The following is a 14,471-nucleotide window of genomic DNA, read 5'->3' as shown; positions in this document are numbered from 1 at the left end:
TACGAAGCCTTGAGGAACACCTTCTGTAACATCCAGGTAGAACAAACTGTTTAGAAGCAGAAGAGAATTTAATGAGCAGCTGATGGCTCGGTCTGGACGCCTAGATCAGAACCTCTGGTATGAGATGTCATGATCTCCAGGGTTGAACACTTTAAAGCTGCATCGCAGCTGGTCTGAGGCTTTGATGGAGGCAGCTACAGTCCTGATGGGGAGAAAGAAGTATTTCTGTAATTAGTCTCTAGTTTCTTGCAATAATGGGTCATCTGTGGTTCAGATATTCTGATGCCATATTCATATACAATCAGAAAGCAGCAGTATCCTCACAGATTGGATGCTATGACGAGGAGGTTGTAACGTCCTGAAATATTTTCTGCATGAAGCGCAACCGTTGCTTGGACATTAGTTTATCTGAAGCCAGTGTTGCTTTATTTTTGTTGCAGATGTGGAGTTTAATGTTTCTGGCATGTTTGTGATGCCAACACCTGCATCCAACCACAATCACCCAGATTATGACTGCAGCACCATAGAGAGGAAGAGGCCCGGCAGTATGGTGGGACCAGAGAACGATGCAGCACGCAAAGACAAGTAATCATCCATGAGCTGCATCCTGGTTTAGCTCACCTCATTCCTTCTCTACGTTGAGCTACCTCTAATGAATTCATTTTGCTTTTTATTTCTTCTTCTTCTCCTTCATAAAAAACAAATCCCAAATGAATATTTTTAAGAAGATCCACAATGTTTGACCTCTGTGACTCTGGGGCGTAATGAGCTTGGCCTCATTTAGAGTAAATCTTTGGTGTTTTCTGTTTCTCTTCTTCACACTCTCCCTGCTGTTCCCCTTTTAGCACCTCTAACAAGCACTCGGACCACACCCTTCGTAGAGGCAGTAATACCCTAGGTAGAAAGCAGCACACCTCACCTGCCTTCCAGCCTCCTTTACCCCCTGTGGAGGCTCAGGTGCCGGGACACGGGGCCACCCAGGCCCCTCAGTCCTTGGCTGAAGCCCAGCCACAACCTTCAGCAGGGGGTTCAGGGCAGGACGCTACCCAGTATAGCTTGGTTCAGGGTCTGGCTGCTCTCGCTGCTGCTCAGCAGCTTCTAGCCCAGCATACAGAGGAACTCAGGTGAGAGCTGCTGCACCGCATGTCTGCTCCTGGTGGGGAATGACCCTGCATGCTTTTCAGACAGATGTGCATGCCATTATCCTTCAGTGTTTGTACTGTAGAGAGAAACCAGCCACTGAAAACCAAACATCTGGTGAGCTTCATGAAGTCCAGGTTGCTACTAACGTTCAGTTCCTTATGAAAGTCACTAACTTTGATGTGTTTTGTTGGGATTTTCTGGACACACCAACGCAAAGTAGTGAATAAACATGAAGAAGAAATTGCATTTAGCCTCCAAAGTCAGAACTCTGTAGAAACACCTTTCTCTACAGGTCCAGCTGCAGGTCTTGGTTTTTGTCTCCACCTGCTTTGAACATCTACAGACTTTGTTTCTTCTTAGTAAAACAGCTGAAGCTCAGTCAGGTTGGATGGAGGACATTTGTGAAAATCAGTTTTTAAGTCTTGCTACAGATTCTCAGTTGGATTTAGCTCTGGACTTTGACTAGGCCATTCTAACCCATGTATCTGCTTTGATCTAAACCATCCATTGTATCTCTGCCTGTATGTTCAGGCTGGTTCTCCTGTTGGAAGGTGAACCTCCACCCCAGTCTCAGGTCTTCTGCAGCCTCTAACAGGTTGTCTCCTATTATGTAGCGCCACCATGCGTCACTGTGGTGGTGATGTTGGTGGGTTCTGGGTGACATGCCACACAGTGATTTACATGTAGGTCAAAAAGTTCAGATTTAGTATCATCTGACTGCAGAGAATCTTCTTTCACATTTTTGCAGATTCCTTCCAGATGGCTTCTTTCAGCAATGATTTTTCTCTGGTCGAGTTCAGACCAGTAGTTTTCCTGCCAGCTGGTTTTCCCACCTGAACTCTGGATTTATTTAACTCCTTCAGAGTTACCATAGAAAACCTTTAATTTGTGTTGGTTTATTACATAAAATCCCAGTGAACTCAGTGAAGTTTGGGTTTATAAACTCCTTCCCAGTAGCCTGTTTTCCTGTCCCACCACCAGCTGCAACTATGCAGACTTATCTGACGTCGGTTCACAGAAGAAGTTCAACAATAGCTTCTGTCATTCTGCTAACAGTGAAACTCGACACATTTAAACCTTTTTCCCCCCAAATCAAAGGAATCAGCAGGGACGTTGCAACAACTGGCTCAAACCGCCCTGCGGCGCACTGTAGCGGATCTGAACACGGTTCTCGTTAATCTGCAGAGTTTTGGTCCTACAGACGTTGTGGAAAGTGTAAATCTAGATGACATCTTTGTTTCCTCTGTAAAGCAACCCAAAGCTGCGGGATTCGGCACCAGCGCCCACGCCGGTGCCTCAGAGGAATGGTTCTGGAGGAGGTGGGTCATCTGGAACGTCTGGGACCGGATCCATGGGGCCTAGTCCACACATGATGCGACGAGGTGAGAGCGGACATTCTTAAACATCTGAACAGACCGTCGTGCAACAAGTGAAGTTAATGCTGGTGCAGGTGTCCTCAGTGTGTCCTCTTGTCCTTTCAGGTACCAAGAAGCAGGCTCCTGCACCTCCCAAACCATCCAACCCTCCACCCGGCCAGCCTCTTACCTCTGTCAACTACCCCTCATCTTCTGGGTCATCCCAGTCTCTCAGCCCCACTTCTAGACCCCTGTCCATCCACTCTCCCACCTCACCCGCCTCTCCCACCCAGCAGCCGTGCGCCACGCCCAGGCGCCACTCCAACAACCAACCTCCAATCCACGCTCCCAACCATCCACCCCCAGAGCCTCCGACACATCCCAGCCCTCTGGCCACCCAGCCCTGTGGAGACCAGCACTGCATGGAGCCCTCACCTCCAGGCACCCCGACCCCTCCAGACACCCCTCCCCCTCCCACTGCTGCCACCACGAGCCAGGATGCCGGCGCTCCTCCGTCCCAGTCTCCCTACCAGTCCGGTTCCCTTCCCCGACCGCGTCCCGTTCCCAAACCTCGGAACAGGCCCAGCATCCCGCCGCCGCCGCAGCCCTCCGCCCTGAGCAGCGAGTCCAATGGGCTCTGTGCCACTGCCTACAAGATGATTGGTGGGTTCCTCCTGTGACACAGTGCATGTCTGATACTGACAGTTTAACAGCTGAATACTAATGTGTCCAGTTTCTAACCGTCCTGCATTGTGATGCCTCCACAGGTTAGAGCAGCACTTGTGAGAGGTTTGTAGAAAACTGACCTGATTTGTCTTGGTACCTCCTGCACCTTTTGTTTGCCTCCCATTGGTCACCTTTTGTGTCTTCTGTGCCCTGTCCCCTGTTTCAGCCCTGATGCTGGACTGTCTCTGTCCACCTTCTTCATGTTTGCTCATCAACCCATCTGAGATTTAAGACTCAACAACAAGAATGATAGTTATTTAGACTCCATCCTCTTCACCTTCAGATGATTTGTTGCATCTTCAGGCTCCCCGCAGGTTCCTCTCTCTGTTCCATCCGTCCATCTGTTGTAAATTCATGGAGAACAAGAGCAAATACTAACCAATAACTTGAAAAGTAATCCTGGAGAGGAAGACAAATCGTAGATGTTTAAAATATTATCTAGCTGCTGATAAAAGCCGAGGCCTCAGGGTCACATTTTAAAGCATTTATCTGAGACATAAAAACGCTGTGGTGGTCAGACTCACCAGTCCTGTCCTTTTTTATGCGTAACAACATTTACTGCTAATGTAGTTCATCTAATTCAAAGTTGCTGAGAAACCCAAACACATCAGAGCCCCTGCTGATTGTCATGAGTCCCGCCTTAATTGGATGGCCTAATTAAATATTTTGAAATCAGATTTAGCAGTCAGGAACTACTCGTGATTTTAACTCACGGCGGTCTATTCTCAGCGAAGGTTTGTCCAGAAATGTTTGAGCATTGAATAGCAGAAATGGTTGTTTTTGAACCAGAACAGGCTGAGATGATGCAGCAGGCCTGCATCAGAGCTTTCATTCACCACGAGCCATCCATCTTCACTGAACACCAAGATCTTCTCAAAGCGATTCTGTTCAGATTTCAGGTTTCATGTGTGGATCTGAACTGACTCGTGTTCATTTTAAAATCATCTGAGATGAGAGCAGAGGTTTAAGACCATTGAGGGACTCTGGATGCTTCATCACATCTAATAAACACTTCCTTCAGGCAAACAGGGGGTTCCACCTCTATCCCTGCACATCACACCAACCAAAGTTCACCTCTGACCTGCTTTTACTGCTTTGCTGCTCTGATCCTCACCCTATGTGAGAGAACACTGCCACCTGCTGTTGACATGTGAGAACAGCATCTCGCTGCTGCTCATTAAGCTGTGGATCATGTTGGTTTGGCTGGCTGGCAGTGCAGCTTTAAGTGTTGTCAGGCAGCAGGAAGAGGCTCCTCATGTTTCTGATTCTGCTGTTTGTTCATAATGAAAACACAGAGATCCTGTCTGAGTTGGAAACACTTCATCAACTGACTGGGTAGACTTGTCTCCGTTTACAAGAGCTTCACATGGTGTCACATTACAGCCACAAACCTCTGAGCGCAGGGTGTAAGTCTTGCCACGGATTCTCAGTTTTAGATCCGGACTTTGACTAGACCCTTCTTACACACCGATGTCTTTGATTGTTCAAATTGACCTTTACAACCCAAAGAGTCATATTTACCGTAACTCCAACTAGTTTAGAGCCCAGGACGGGCCACTTGTCTGTCACAGGGCTTTCTTCTTATCTTTATACTTAAAAACATTAATCAGTGTTGTACGGTGTTTGGATAAAGTTATTAGGAGCCGATGTGGATGTCTAAAGAGCCACAGGGTGCAGGATCTTAGCCTAAACCTTCTCATTGTATCTCAGGCTGTATATCCAGGGTGGCTGTCCTGCTGGAAGGTGAACCTCCACCCCAGTAACCTAGGGTTGGGGGTTACATTTCCTGCCACAGACGTATTTTGTGTTAATTATTAATTGTAACATTTAAAACCCACTGAGGTTTCTGTCTGTAATGTAACAATATGGAACAGTTCATGAGGTATAGATCCCTGTGCAAAGCTGTGAAGATGCTGTGCTCTTCTTCTTCCTCACGACTTACTCACCTGTTCTGTGTCTTATTGTGCAGACCCGGCGATACCTTTAAAGGGACTTGGTCGGGCTTTGGTGCCTGAGCTTGCTGTAGACCAGCAGCCAATGACAGCTGCCTCCTCCTCCTCTTCCTCTTGCCTGCTTCTTCACAAAGACTGCGACCTGGACACTGAGAGCACAGCTCTATGAGGACAAGAAGATGACCTAAAGGGTCCAGTACACCGGCTCTCATCATTTCCTGTTTCTCTACAGCTCAAATCTGCGTCTGATGAAGGATGTGTCATACTGCCCCCTTCTGGCTGCTGTCATGTAGGACACCTGGAGAAGTGTCTTCAAGCCAAAGTTTCTGTTTGTATAAATCAGAAAATGATGACGTAGCAGCTTCTACCCAATGATATATGTCACATCTCCAGGTTCAGGTAGACGTTTCCAGCTCCTACACACACACACAGTTTATTGGCTCATCCTTGTGAATTAGCTCGAGACAATCAAGTACCAGCAGCGTTGGGTTTGAACTGATGGGTCTCCATGTTTTCTATAAAAGACAGCCTCAGAACAACAAGTTAAAGTTGTTTCTGCAGCTCAGAGCAGAAGAAGGTGTGAAGGTGTTTCTAGTGAACAAGGTGACTGCTGGTTTTCAGTCATCAGTCTCCGTTCCCCCTCTATGTTTGTATTTATTCAGTGGATTGAGAACACACACACACACACACACACATTCCCTGTTGCTTGACATGATGCAGTTCAGTGTAAATCATGCCTTATGGGTTCTGACAGAACCACAATGAACTGTAGCTCTTAGTGTTTCTCACAATCTGCCTTGGTATCACTTCAAGCTTCAGGGACATGAGGACGGTGGTTTGATCCCCTTCAGCAGAAGTCATGTAATCTTTTTGTATTTTCATGTGTTTTGGGTTTTCTCGGGTCAATCGGCCTCCCAGCCTGAACGCAGCAGTCAGTATTTTTGCCTTTCTGCTGCACGGTCTGCATCAGAGTGAATGTTCTTACCTGCCTCTTCATCCTGAGCAGGAAGATGCAGGAGCAGCTGATTTTGCACAGAATAAATGAGATGTTTCTGGAGAAACGGTGGTTGATGTTCTCCTGTCTTCCCCTCTGAGCTGAGAGGACATGCTGCACTGAAATCTCGGTAATGATGCAGGGTTAGATTCTGCCAGGTCACATTTTTTTAAAGGTTGCTTTGCTGCATTTGTTTGTGTGTGCAAGCCTTGTTCTGTTTGGGCTCAGACAGAAGGTAGAGTTCTGTTCTGTCAGAACTGAACCATTATGGTAAATGAGGAGACGGTGTTGGATGCTGCAGCTGCCTCCCTGTTTCCTCTCTTGTACCTCGCTGCCTTTTCCAGGCTTCGCTGTTGCTCTTCAAGACAAATGATGATGATGATGTAGCATTTCAAGCTCTACGTTTTTCTATGTTTGCTGTCTGAGCTTAAATATGGAAGAAATTCTGTAATATGAAAGCTTCCCAAAGAAAATAAAGCATATGAAGATAAAAATGAACTCCTGTTTTGATTGATCCTGGTCTGGTAGCAGCTTGGTGAGCTTTTAAGGCCTCGAGATGTTTCAGATCAAAAATAATAAAAGCTGTTTTCAAAGAGTCGTTTCATTTATTAAGGGGAACATTTTTATCCAAACCAACCGGATTCTGTGTGGTCAAACAGCGTTTCTTTGCAGTGTCCTGGAGGAGACGTGAAGTCTCTGCTGTCGTTGTAGGAACCTCCAGTCAGAGGTACTGCAGGCCCGACCCGACTGCTTGGAACAAAGTCACTGACCTCTCATTCTGAAAGGGGTCATAAAGACCCCTAAGATTTGTGATTCCAGAACCACTGCTGACCCACAAGAACACAAAGGCCCGTCTTACATTTGCCAAAAACATCTTGAAGATTCCCAAGACTTCTGGGAAAATATTTGGTGGATTAATGACACAAAAGTGTACCTTTTTGGAAGATGTTGATCCTGTTGCAAACCAAACAGCATTTAAGCAACAGAACGTCACCTAGAGTCAGACATGGTGGTGGCGGCGTGATGGTCTGGGACTGCTTCACGATCCGGACGACTTGCTGTGACTGACAGAACAATGAATTCAGCTCTGCAGCAGAAAATGCTGAAGCAGAATGTCTAACCAGTTTATGACCTTCAGTTCAGGCTCGCTTGGGTTTTGCAGCAGAACAATGAGCCATAGAACACCAAGAAGCCCACCTCGGAGTGGCCTAGTCAAAGTCTGATGCTGTGGGCTTACCTTAAACAGGCCGTTCATCCTTTAAAACCTCTAATGTGTCTGAATCAAAACAATTGAGCAAAGCAGAGTGGGTCAGAGTGACCAGTACCAGTTATTACAAACACCTAACGGCAGCTGCTGCCAAGCTGTTTAGGGGGTGATTACTTTTTCATTTAGGGCCTGGTTGGTTTGAATATATTTGTCCCCATAATAAATAAAATCATTGTTTTGAAACAGTTTTTTGTGTTTATTCAGATTAGTTTTGTTCTGAAACCTTTAAGTGGGTCAGAACATCTGGGCCAAATCTGTCCTGTTCGTTGAGTCCACAGGCAGAATTTGAAACCTTAGAGGAGCAACATCTAATCTTAAATTATGGTAGAACGTTCTGGAGCTAGATTATATTGGACCGCAGCTCCCAGGATGTGGAGAATAAACTCGCTGCAGATTCTGTCGTTTAAAGATCCAAAACATCGTTTTTATTTAGAAGCAAACAAAGAGACTCCCACCATCACAGAACACCAGCCACTTTCAATGAGAACATACAAAACAGATAGAAAAGAGAACCAGTACAGAACCTTACTAGAATACAGAAGGCTATTTAATTTTAAAACTATGCAGGAGATGCTACCAGCTGCACCTTCTAACACCTACATGCGATCGACTGGGACAACAAACGCTCGCTGCTGCTGCTGCTACGGTTGCATTGTAAGGAGATCGCCTCACTGAAGCTGCAGGAAGAAGACGTTCATGAGTAAGAAAATAAACTGGGATTTTCTAGAACGCACCATCTGTACAGTCCAAACCACGATGATGAACGTGCATAGAAACATCATAAAGCACGAGAACACAGCACTGAACAGGAGAGAGCAGCTAACCATCTACAGCAGGACCGGTGATCCGTTCAGCAGCAAGAAGAAGCAAAAAAAATATAACGAGGAAGCTCTGCGTTCCCGAAGCAACCAGCTGGCTTCTTCTTTCTGTCCTGATGGCAAAGAAATGACTGAGAAACTCACTGCTCCGCCCATACGAGCTGAACTGGGTCATGATGGTTCCCCATTAAATCAGAAAGAAGTGCAACAGAAGCCTGAATATGAGCAAATGTATGGATTTAGTTCTGGCTTCAGGTCCATGACTGCCAGCTGTGGGTCAACATCTCTGCAGAATGACGATTTTTAGTCTCTTCAAACAGGATCGCATCTTGGACTCTGGTCAGCTTTTCTTTCAGGAAGCTAAGATGGAACTAAAGATCTAGAGCAATAAATGAATTGTTCTGCAGGAACATCACTTCACAGCTGGACCTAGTTGTCCTCAGACACTGAGCTCAGGTATCTATCAGACCTTCATTCTCCAAGCATTCAGCCTGTGGGACACCAAGGAGCGGTCCAGGTAAAGCAGGTCATGACGGACCTCCTGAAACAGCTGCTGTGCGTAAGCCAAGTGATGATCTGACCAAAGCACGTCAGACATTTTAACAATAATAATAATATCAGAATAAAATTCTTCTTTAAAGGAGGTGGAAATAAAGTCCAACAGATGTTTGCTGTGAATTCGCTGACGTATGGACACCTAGAAGCTTGTTCTGTTTCAGCACCTGAACTAAGCCCTGATGTGATCTGGTGCGGGTCGGTCCGGTTTCCTGGAGCTGATCATGCCTCTGTTCCTGGCGTCTCTCAGTGGGTTCTTGGCACTTTGGTTGATGGAGAGCAGGGGGAGATCTGCTTGGTCCTACCAGGCCAGAGGAGAAGACAGTCGGGGGCTTCGGGGGTTTTCAGGAGTCTGGGTCTCACTGAGAGCTCTCTGAAAGATAAAACCCAGAACCTGAGCTGGTTTATTGGGCTCCTTTCAGATCATTAGACCGTATTTTATTTTACTGATGGAGAGCCAATCATTTCACAGCTGCAGGCAGTTTGTTTCTCAGAATCCTCCCAGTTATTCTGAGATGAATCTGTCAAACATTCGCTGATTATGTGAAAATCAGACGGTTCCTGTCTGCAATGTGTCCAATATAGCCCGGCTCACTCCAAGAGGACAGCTGAGCGGGTCAGCGGGTGTTAGGCTCACCTCAAACTTGGACATGAACTCTGCGAAGATGCCGAAGAAGGTGTCCGTGCTGGTGGACTTGCTGTCCTCTCCGAAGTAGGAGGCCACCTTGGAGAACTCCTCCATCGCTCGAGACTGCAGGGACTCCAGGGACTGGATCGCAGGGTGGCTGTTCTCCAGAAAACTCTGCGGTAGAAAGAAGTGTGAGCTCCATGAATGAGCTTAAAAAGCTCTCTGGGGTCAAAGAAGAACAACAATAATGGTGTCACCATCACATCTTCAGGGTTGGACTTGCAGTGCCTCCAAAAAGTACCCATAGTCCTTAAACTGTGACAGAGGCTTGGTTTTGTGTTGGATTCTGGTATTTAATGTGTAGTCTTTGTTCTGGAGTGTCCGATCTCCTCTACAGCTGCCTGCCTGCTATGGTCCTGAGTCTTTGTTTCACCTGTTCCTCTAAGCTCGAGTCTAAACTAAGTTAGATTTACGACAATGTTCAACCAGATTCTGCCTTCCTCCTGCCTGTATTAGGTCCTAAATGACAGTTCACTGCATGGAATGGTTTAGATCAGAGAATATTTATGGATTAGAATGGCCTAGTCAAAGTCCAGAACTAAATCTAATTGGGAATCTGTGGCAATACTTGCAAATTGCTGTTCTTAGAAGTTCACCTTTAGATCTCACTGATGCTGAGTTACGAAGAAGAACAGATAAAGTTCCATTTGTAGATGTTTGAAGCTGGTGGAATAAAATCTTTCGGCTTACGCTCATAACAGAAGCAAAATGGTCCTCGGCCGTGGCTGGGATGTTCTGGCAGGCCGTCCTGATGTCCTGGACTGTAGAGTGAAGGTCATTCAGCTCCGTGGTGATCGCTCTCTGGTTCACTGGACGGAAACACGGCAACATGAGCGGTTTACGAAACATCTCCAGAACCTAAACTCTGGGAAACTTTTTAACAAGTTATTATTGTGTAAAGACTGAAAGGACACTTGAATGTTGCTGTGGAGACATTTCGGCAGAAATATTTGATATTTCCGAATATGTTATGGTACCTTTAGCTGCCAGAGGCACAGTCAGAAGGTTTCTGGGGAAGTTCAGCAGCTCAGGGAAATGCTGGCACAACGACTTGGCCAGAATGTGAAGAAAGGTGGATTTTCCATCAACGGTCTTCGTTGTGCTTAACTGCAACAAAACAGAAAGTATGAAACGTGTCCAAATAAAGAGGAAGACCAAGCAGGTCCAGGCTGTACCTCAGTGAGGAAGTTGATCTTGAAGCTGGTTGTCCTGTGGCTCTTGGGCTGACCGTTGTTCAGGTAATTCCCCATGGCGAGAACAAACTGCGGGCCAGGAAACAGAACCATTCAGCACCAACAGAAACGCTCAGACTGACACTCAGTGGGCCTAAAGATTCACCTCCAGGATTTTAGCCAGCTTCTTGCTGCTCTTCAGCTCCACTGAAGCCTTGTAGATGTAATCAAAGGCCACCTTCATCTCCTCCGTCCTCTCCTGCAGCGTGGTCCTGAAGAGGAGGCTGCGCAGACGGGTCTTATACTCAGGCACCATCAACATCTAAAACACACAAATCATTTATTAAAGCAGATGGATCCGTCCTTCCCTGGTCCAGGTGGGCCCATTTTAGCTGCTTCCTTTCTGTGGTACCTGGAAAATGAACTGGTCCGGCTCGCTGAGTTTGGCCGGGTCCTGCTCGAAGCACTCGTACTGCTTGACCTCATCTTCGTTGGGGGCATAGAGCAGCAGCTGCTTGATGTGGGCCGGCTCCAGCCGGTCCGTGGTCACGTTCATCAGAACCTGACGCAGCTCTTCGGGCGAGAGCTTCAGATGTGCGATGAGTATGGCTGCAGGGGGGGAGGAAGAGGAGGGTTAGTGGGAGGAGAGAAGGGAAGATGAGGATTCATCACTGGTGTCCAACTCTGCTGACAAACATCTGAACTGTTTCTGCCTCAAATGCAAACTTCATATAATAATAATTCATTTCTGGGCCACATTAGCTTCTTATCTTCTGTGCTATGGAGGTTCATCATATGAACTTGAACATTGTCCTCTGGAGCAAACAGCAGATCTTCAGGTGTTACCCACGCTGCAGTGTTAGTTCTAGCTTTCTCCTCCATAATTTTTCTCTAGAGATTTCTTGACTGGGTGAGGTTCTTACAGGCATTGTAGGCCTTCTTGTGGGACAGTATCTCCACCACGTCTCTCTTCTTAAAGTTCTCTGGCAGGAATGCTGGTTCTGGAGGAGAAACTGATCATTTCAACAAATGTGTCAATATTTGTTCTCCAGGCACCAGGAGGTCACGACAGAGGAGATGTGAGGATGATGCGGCTCGGCAGCTACAGACCAAAAAGCTTCGTCCACTGACTCAGCTTTTTATTCCTGTGGCTGGCAGAGCTGAGGTATGCAGCGCTGTGCACAGCTTTTCAGACCTGCTGGACCTTCCCACATGTGGTCAGGTTACAGTGGATCTGATCTGGATCAGGACCAACACATGTGGTGCATAATTGAGAAGTGGAAAAGGACAAATTTTCAGATTTGTTTGGTATAAATGTTGGATCATTCCCCAGATTGGATGGAGAACATCTAGGAAAAGATCCCACAGCATGATGCTGCCACCACCAGTAAAGGAGGCACAATAGAAATCTTTATTTATGAAGAAATTTGAAAACAATGAATTCCTTACTTTCTACCTCTCGATTATAAACTGCTCTGTTTTGGTCCATCAATAAAACACATTGAAGGTCAAAGGTTATGAAAACCTGAGCAAAGCACAGCGGCGGATGTCTGACATGACAGAAACAGGACGGGTTAATGGTGCCTTATGGAGAACGGATGCACAGGTGAACGAAGCAGCTCCAAGCATGGAAAACAAAACAAGAGATTTCAGTGAGCAGAGATGTAGATCAAAACCATGACGACTGGAAGACACAATGAAATGTTTTTATGTGAAGCCCGCTGGGTCGCTGCAGAATCACTCACTGGGTCTGCGCTGAGTCCCAAAGTGCAGGTCGAGGTCTAAGTACTTCACCATGTCACTGAGCTTGTCGTAGTCTGAATCTTCTCTCAGCTAAAAGCAGACAAGGAAGGAAACAGGAGGGAGCTTGTTTTGTTCCTTTTGTGTTGCTGTGACTCAGAGACAGAACAAGCTTTGTCCTAATATGGGACAAGAAACGTAGGAGTGAGAAAAGTTGCAGCTAAAGTGGGCAGCTTCACAGTTCTGACAGAACCGTGTTGATCCGTGAGCTCCGTCCCACTGACACACTGAAGATCAACAGATCAGATCTCACCTGACCCCAGATGGTTCCCTCTGAGTTCTCCACCTGCTCCCAGCGCAGCCTCTTCACACTCATGTGGTTGGCGTCGGATGCGTGCTGGCCCGGTTTGGGCAGAGGGGGTGGGTCACTGGGTGGAGGCAGGGGTGGAGGAGGAGGTGGAAGAGCCTTGGAGTTTAAAAAGATAAGCAGCATATCATTTCTGAATAGATCTTTTTTATAGAAGAAACTGATTCTTCTTATCATCAACCAGTGTGGAGATGTCCCTGTTGGTACCGAGTTTGGTGAAAGTATTCACATCCTCTCACGAAGGTCAGGGGGTGTGAATATTTTAAAGCATGTTTGCTGAAGCTTAAGATGGGCTTCTTATTTTTGTAACGTGTTAGTTTTGGGTGATACTTCTGTTGCTAGGTGCTCTGCTGTCAATCTGCAGCAGCAAATGTTGCTTTATTTTTAGCTTTCAGTCTTTTTGCTTCTACCACCTCTGGCATGGATATATTGTAGAAATAGATGCAGTAGATATACAATAGATATACGGTAGAAAGTACCTGAAAGACAGGAAACTACATTAGTTACCTGTTGTGACTGGTGTTCCTGGGGTGTGCTTTCAGAGATGGAGGCGTGAATGGGGAGGGAGGAGTGGGATGCCGAAGGCTGGGAGAGCAGTGAGGAGCTTTGGTTCTGATTCTGTGCAGGACTGGGGTCCTGCAGAGATGGTGGGAGAAGGCCCTGGTAACTGTGCTGGTGGTGGAGCTGGTGGTGCCTGTGCAGGACCAACTGGCTCGGCCTCAGTGGCTGCGGGGACGGCTGGGGGGACGGCTGGGGGATGGGTTGAGGCTGGCTAAGCTGGCGGGGGAGGTAGCTGGCGCGTGACATGTGGGACGACCGCAAAGTAGAGGAGCTCAGTGGGGTGATGCCCTGAGAGAACCGGGTGGACGTGGCTCGGAAACGCTGACGAGCTTTCTCCACTTCTTCTCGGCTGGGTTTGTGTAGAGGGGAGCGGCTGGACAGGAGGGACCTTGGTGGAGGCGGGGGAGGAGGGATGATGGGGTGATGTGGCTGAAAGGGCACCCGGCTGCGGGGGACGTGCTCTGGGGAGAATCGCACGGGTGGGAGAGGGTCGGTGAACTGGACAGGAGGGGGTATCAGAGCCTGGAAAGGCGGGGGAGGCGGAGGGCTCTGGTTGGGAGGTGGTGGGATCGGTTCGTAACCAGAGGAGTAGGTGGGAGAGGGAGCCTCATCGCTGCTGCTGTGATCCTCGCTGCTGCCGCTGCTGAGGTGGTGGGACATGAAGCCCATGTCCTGGTCGTCTGGGAAGCTCATCTGGAGGGAGTTGAGGTGAACATTCAGACCTGAATCAGGCTCCAACACAGCTTCATACTGTAGATTATTGTCATTAGTCTCAGTATCCGTTCCTTATGATGTTGCAGTTTAACATCAGCTGCTAACTTAAATTAGAAATGGTACATGAAGTCTAAAGTACATTCTTCTGTTTCCCATCTTGTCTCGTTAGAACAACCAACCTTAACGTGTTTTATTGTTGGACCAACACAGAGTGGTGCAGAAGGGAAATGAAACATGGTTTTCAAAATGTTTTACAAATACCAATCTTAAAAGTGTGGCTTGCATTGTTTTCAGTGCCCTGAGTCAATATTTGCTCTAATTGCAGCTGCAGGTCCGTTGGGTTCTGTCCCTCCAACCTCTGAACATCTGGAGCCTGAACTTTTTGCCCATTCTTATGTTGAAGATCGCAGGAATGCGAA

General features: G+C 47.1%; 2 protein-coding genes across 16 annotated transcripts in view; one reads left to right on the top strand and one right to left on the bottom strand.

The window, feature by feature from the left end:
• The window catches only part of arhgap17a (Rho GTPase activating protein 17a), a 29,324-nt gene extending 22,660 nt beyond the window's left edge, over positions 1–6,664 (top strand). For 4 of the 6 annotated variants that reach the window (XM_047376878.1, XM_047376879.1, XM_047376880.1 and 1 more), the window contains 5 exons: positions 441–585; positions 846–1,124; positions 2,395–2,525; positions 2,625–3,161; positions 5,194–6,664. In XM_047376878.1, the coding sequence (XP_047232834.1) occupies positions 441–585; positions 846–1,124; positions 2,395–2,525; positions 2,625–3,161; positions 5,194–5,345 (1,244 nt within the window). In that variant the 3' untranslated portion in view covers positions 5,346–6,664. Of the gene's footprint in view, positions 1–440; positions 586–845; positions 1,125–2,394; positions 2,526–2,624; positions 3,162–3,265; positions 3,288–5,193 lie in introns of all 6 variants that reach the window. The other 2 variants (XM_047376881.1, XM_047376882.1) reach the window with 2 other exon arrangements.
• Positions 6,665–7,836: 1,172 nt separating this feature from the next.
• The window catches only part of grid2ipb (glutamate receptor, ionotropic, delta 2 (Grid2) interacting protein, b), a 46,448-nt gene continuing 39,813 nt past the window's right edge, over positions 7,837–14,471 (bottom strand). For 8 of the 10 annotated variants that reach the window (XM_047376871.1, XM_047376873.1, XM_047376868.1 and 5 more), the window contains 11 exons: positions 13,285–14,031; positions 12,724–12,876; positions 12,416–12,503; positions 11,594–11,683; positions 11,083–11,279; positions 10,837–10,992; positions 10,674–10,760; positions 10,476–10,605; positions 10,189–10,307; positions 9,448–9,612; positions 7,837–9,183 (listed from right to left, as the gene is read on the bottom strand). In XM_047376871.1, coding sequence (XP_047232827.1) covers positions 9,112–9,183; positions 9,448–9,612; positions 10,189–10,307; positions 10,476–10,605; positions 10,674–10,760; positions 10,837–10,992; positions 11,083–11,279; positions 11,594–11,683; positions 12,416–12,503; positions 12,724–12,876; positions 13,285–14,031 — 2,004 coding nt within the window. In that variant the 3' untranslated portion in view covers positions 7,837–9,111. The remainder of the gene's footprint in view (positions 9,184–9,447; positions 9,613–10,188; positions 10,308–10,475; positions 10,606–10,673; positions 10,761–10,836; positions 10,993–11,082; positions 11,280–11,593; positions 11,684–12,415; positions 12,504–12,723; positions 12,877–13,284; positions 14,032–14,471) is intronic. The other 2 variants (XM_047376869.1, XM_047376876.1) reach the window with 1 other exon arrangement.

The sequence above is a fragment of the Girardinichthys multiradiatus genome, chromosome 10, assembly GCF_021462225.1.
Source record: "Girardinichthys multiradiatus isolate DD_20200921_A chromosome 10, DD_fGirMul_XY1, whole genome shotgun sequence".
Lineage (NCBI taxonomy): Eukaryota > Metazoa > Chordata > Actinopteri > Cyprinodontiformes > Goodeidae > Girardinichthys > Girardinichthys multiradiatus.
Note: the sequence above shows the minus strand (reverse complement) of the source record. Positions and strands in the feature narration are given on the sequence as shown.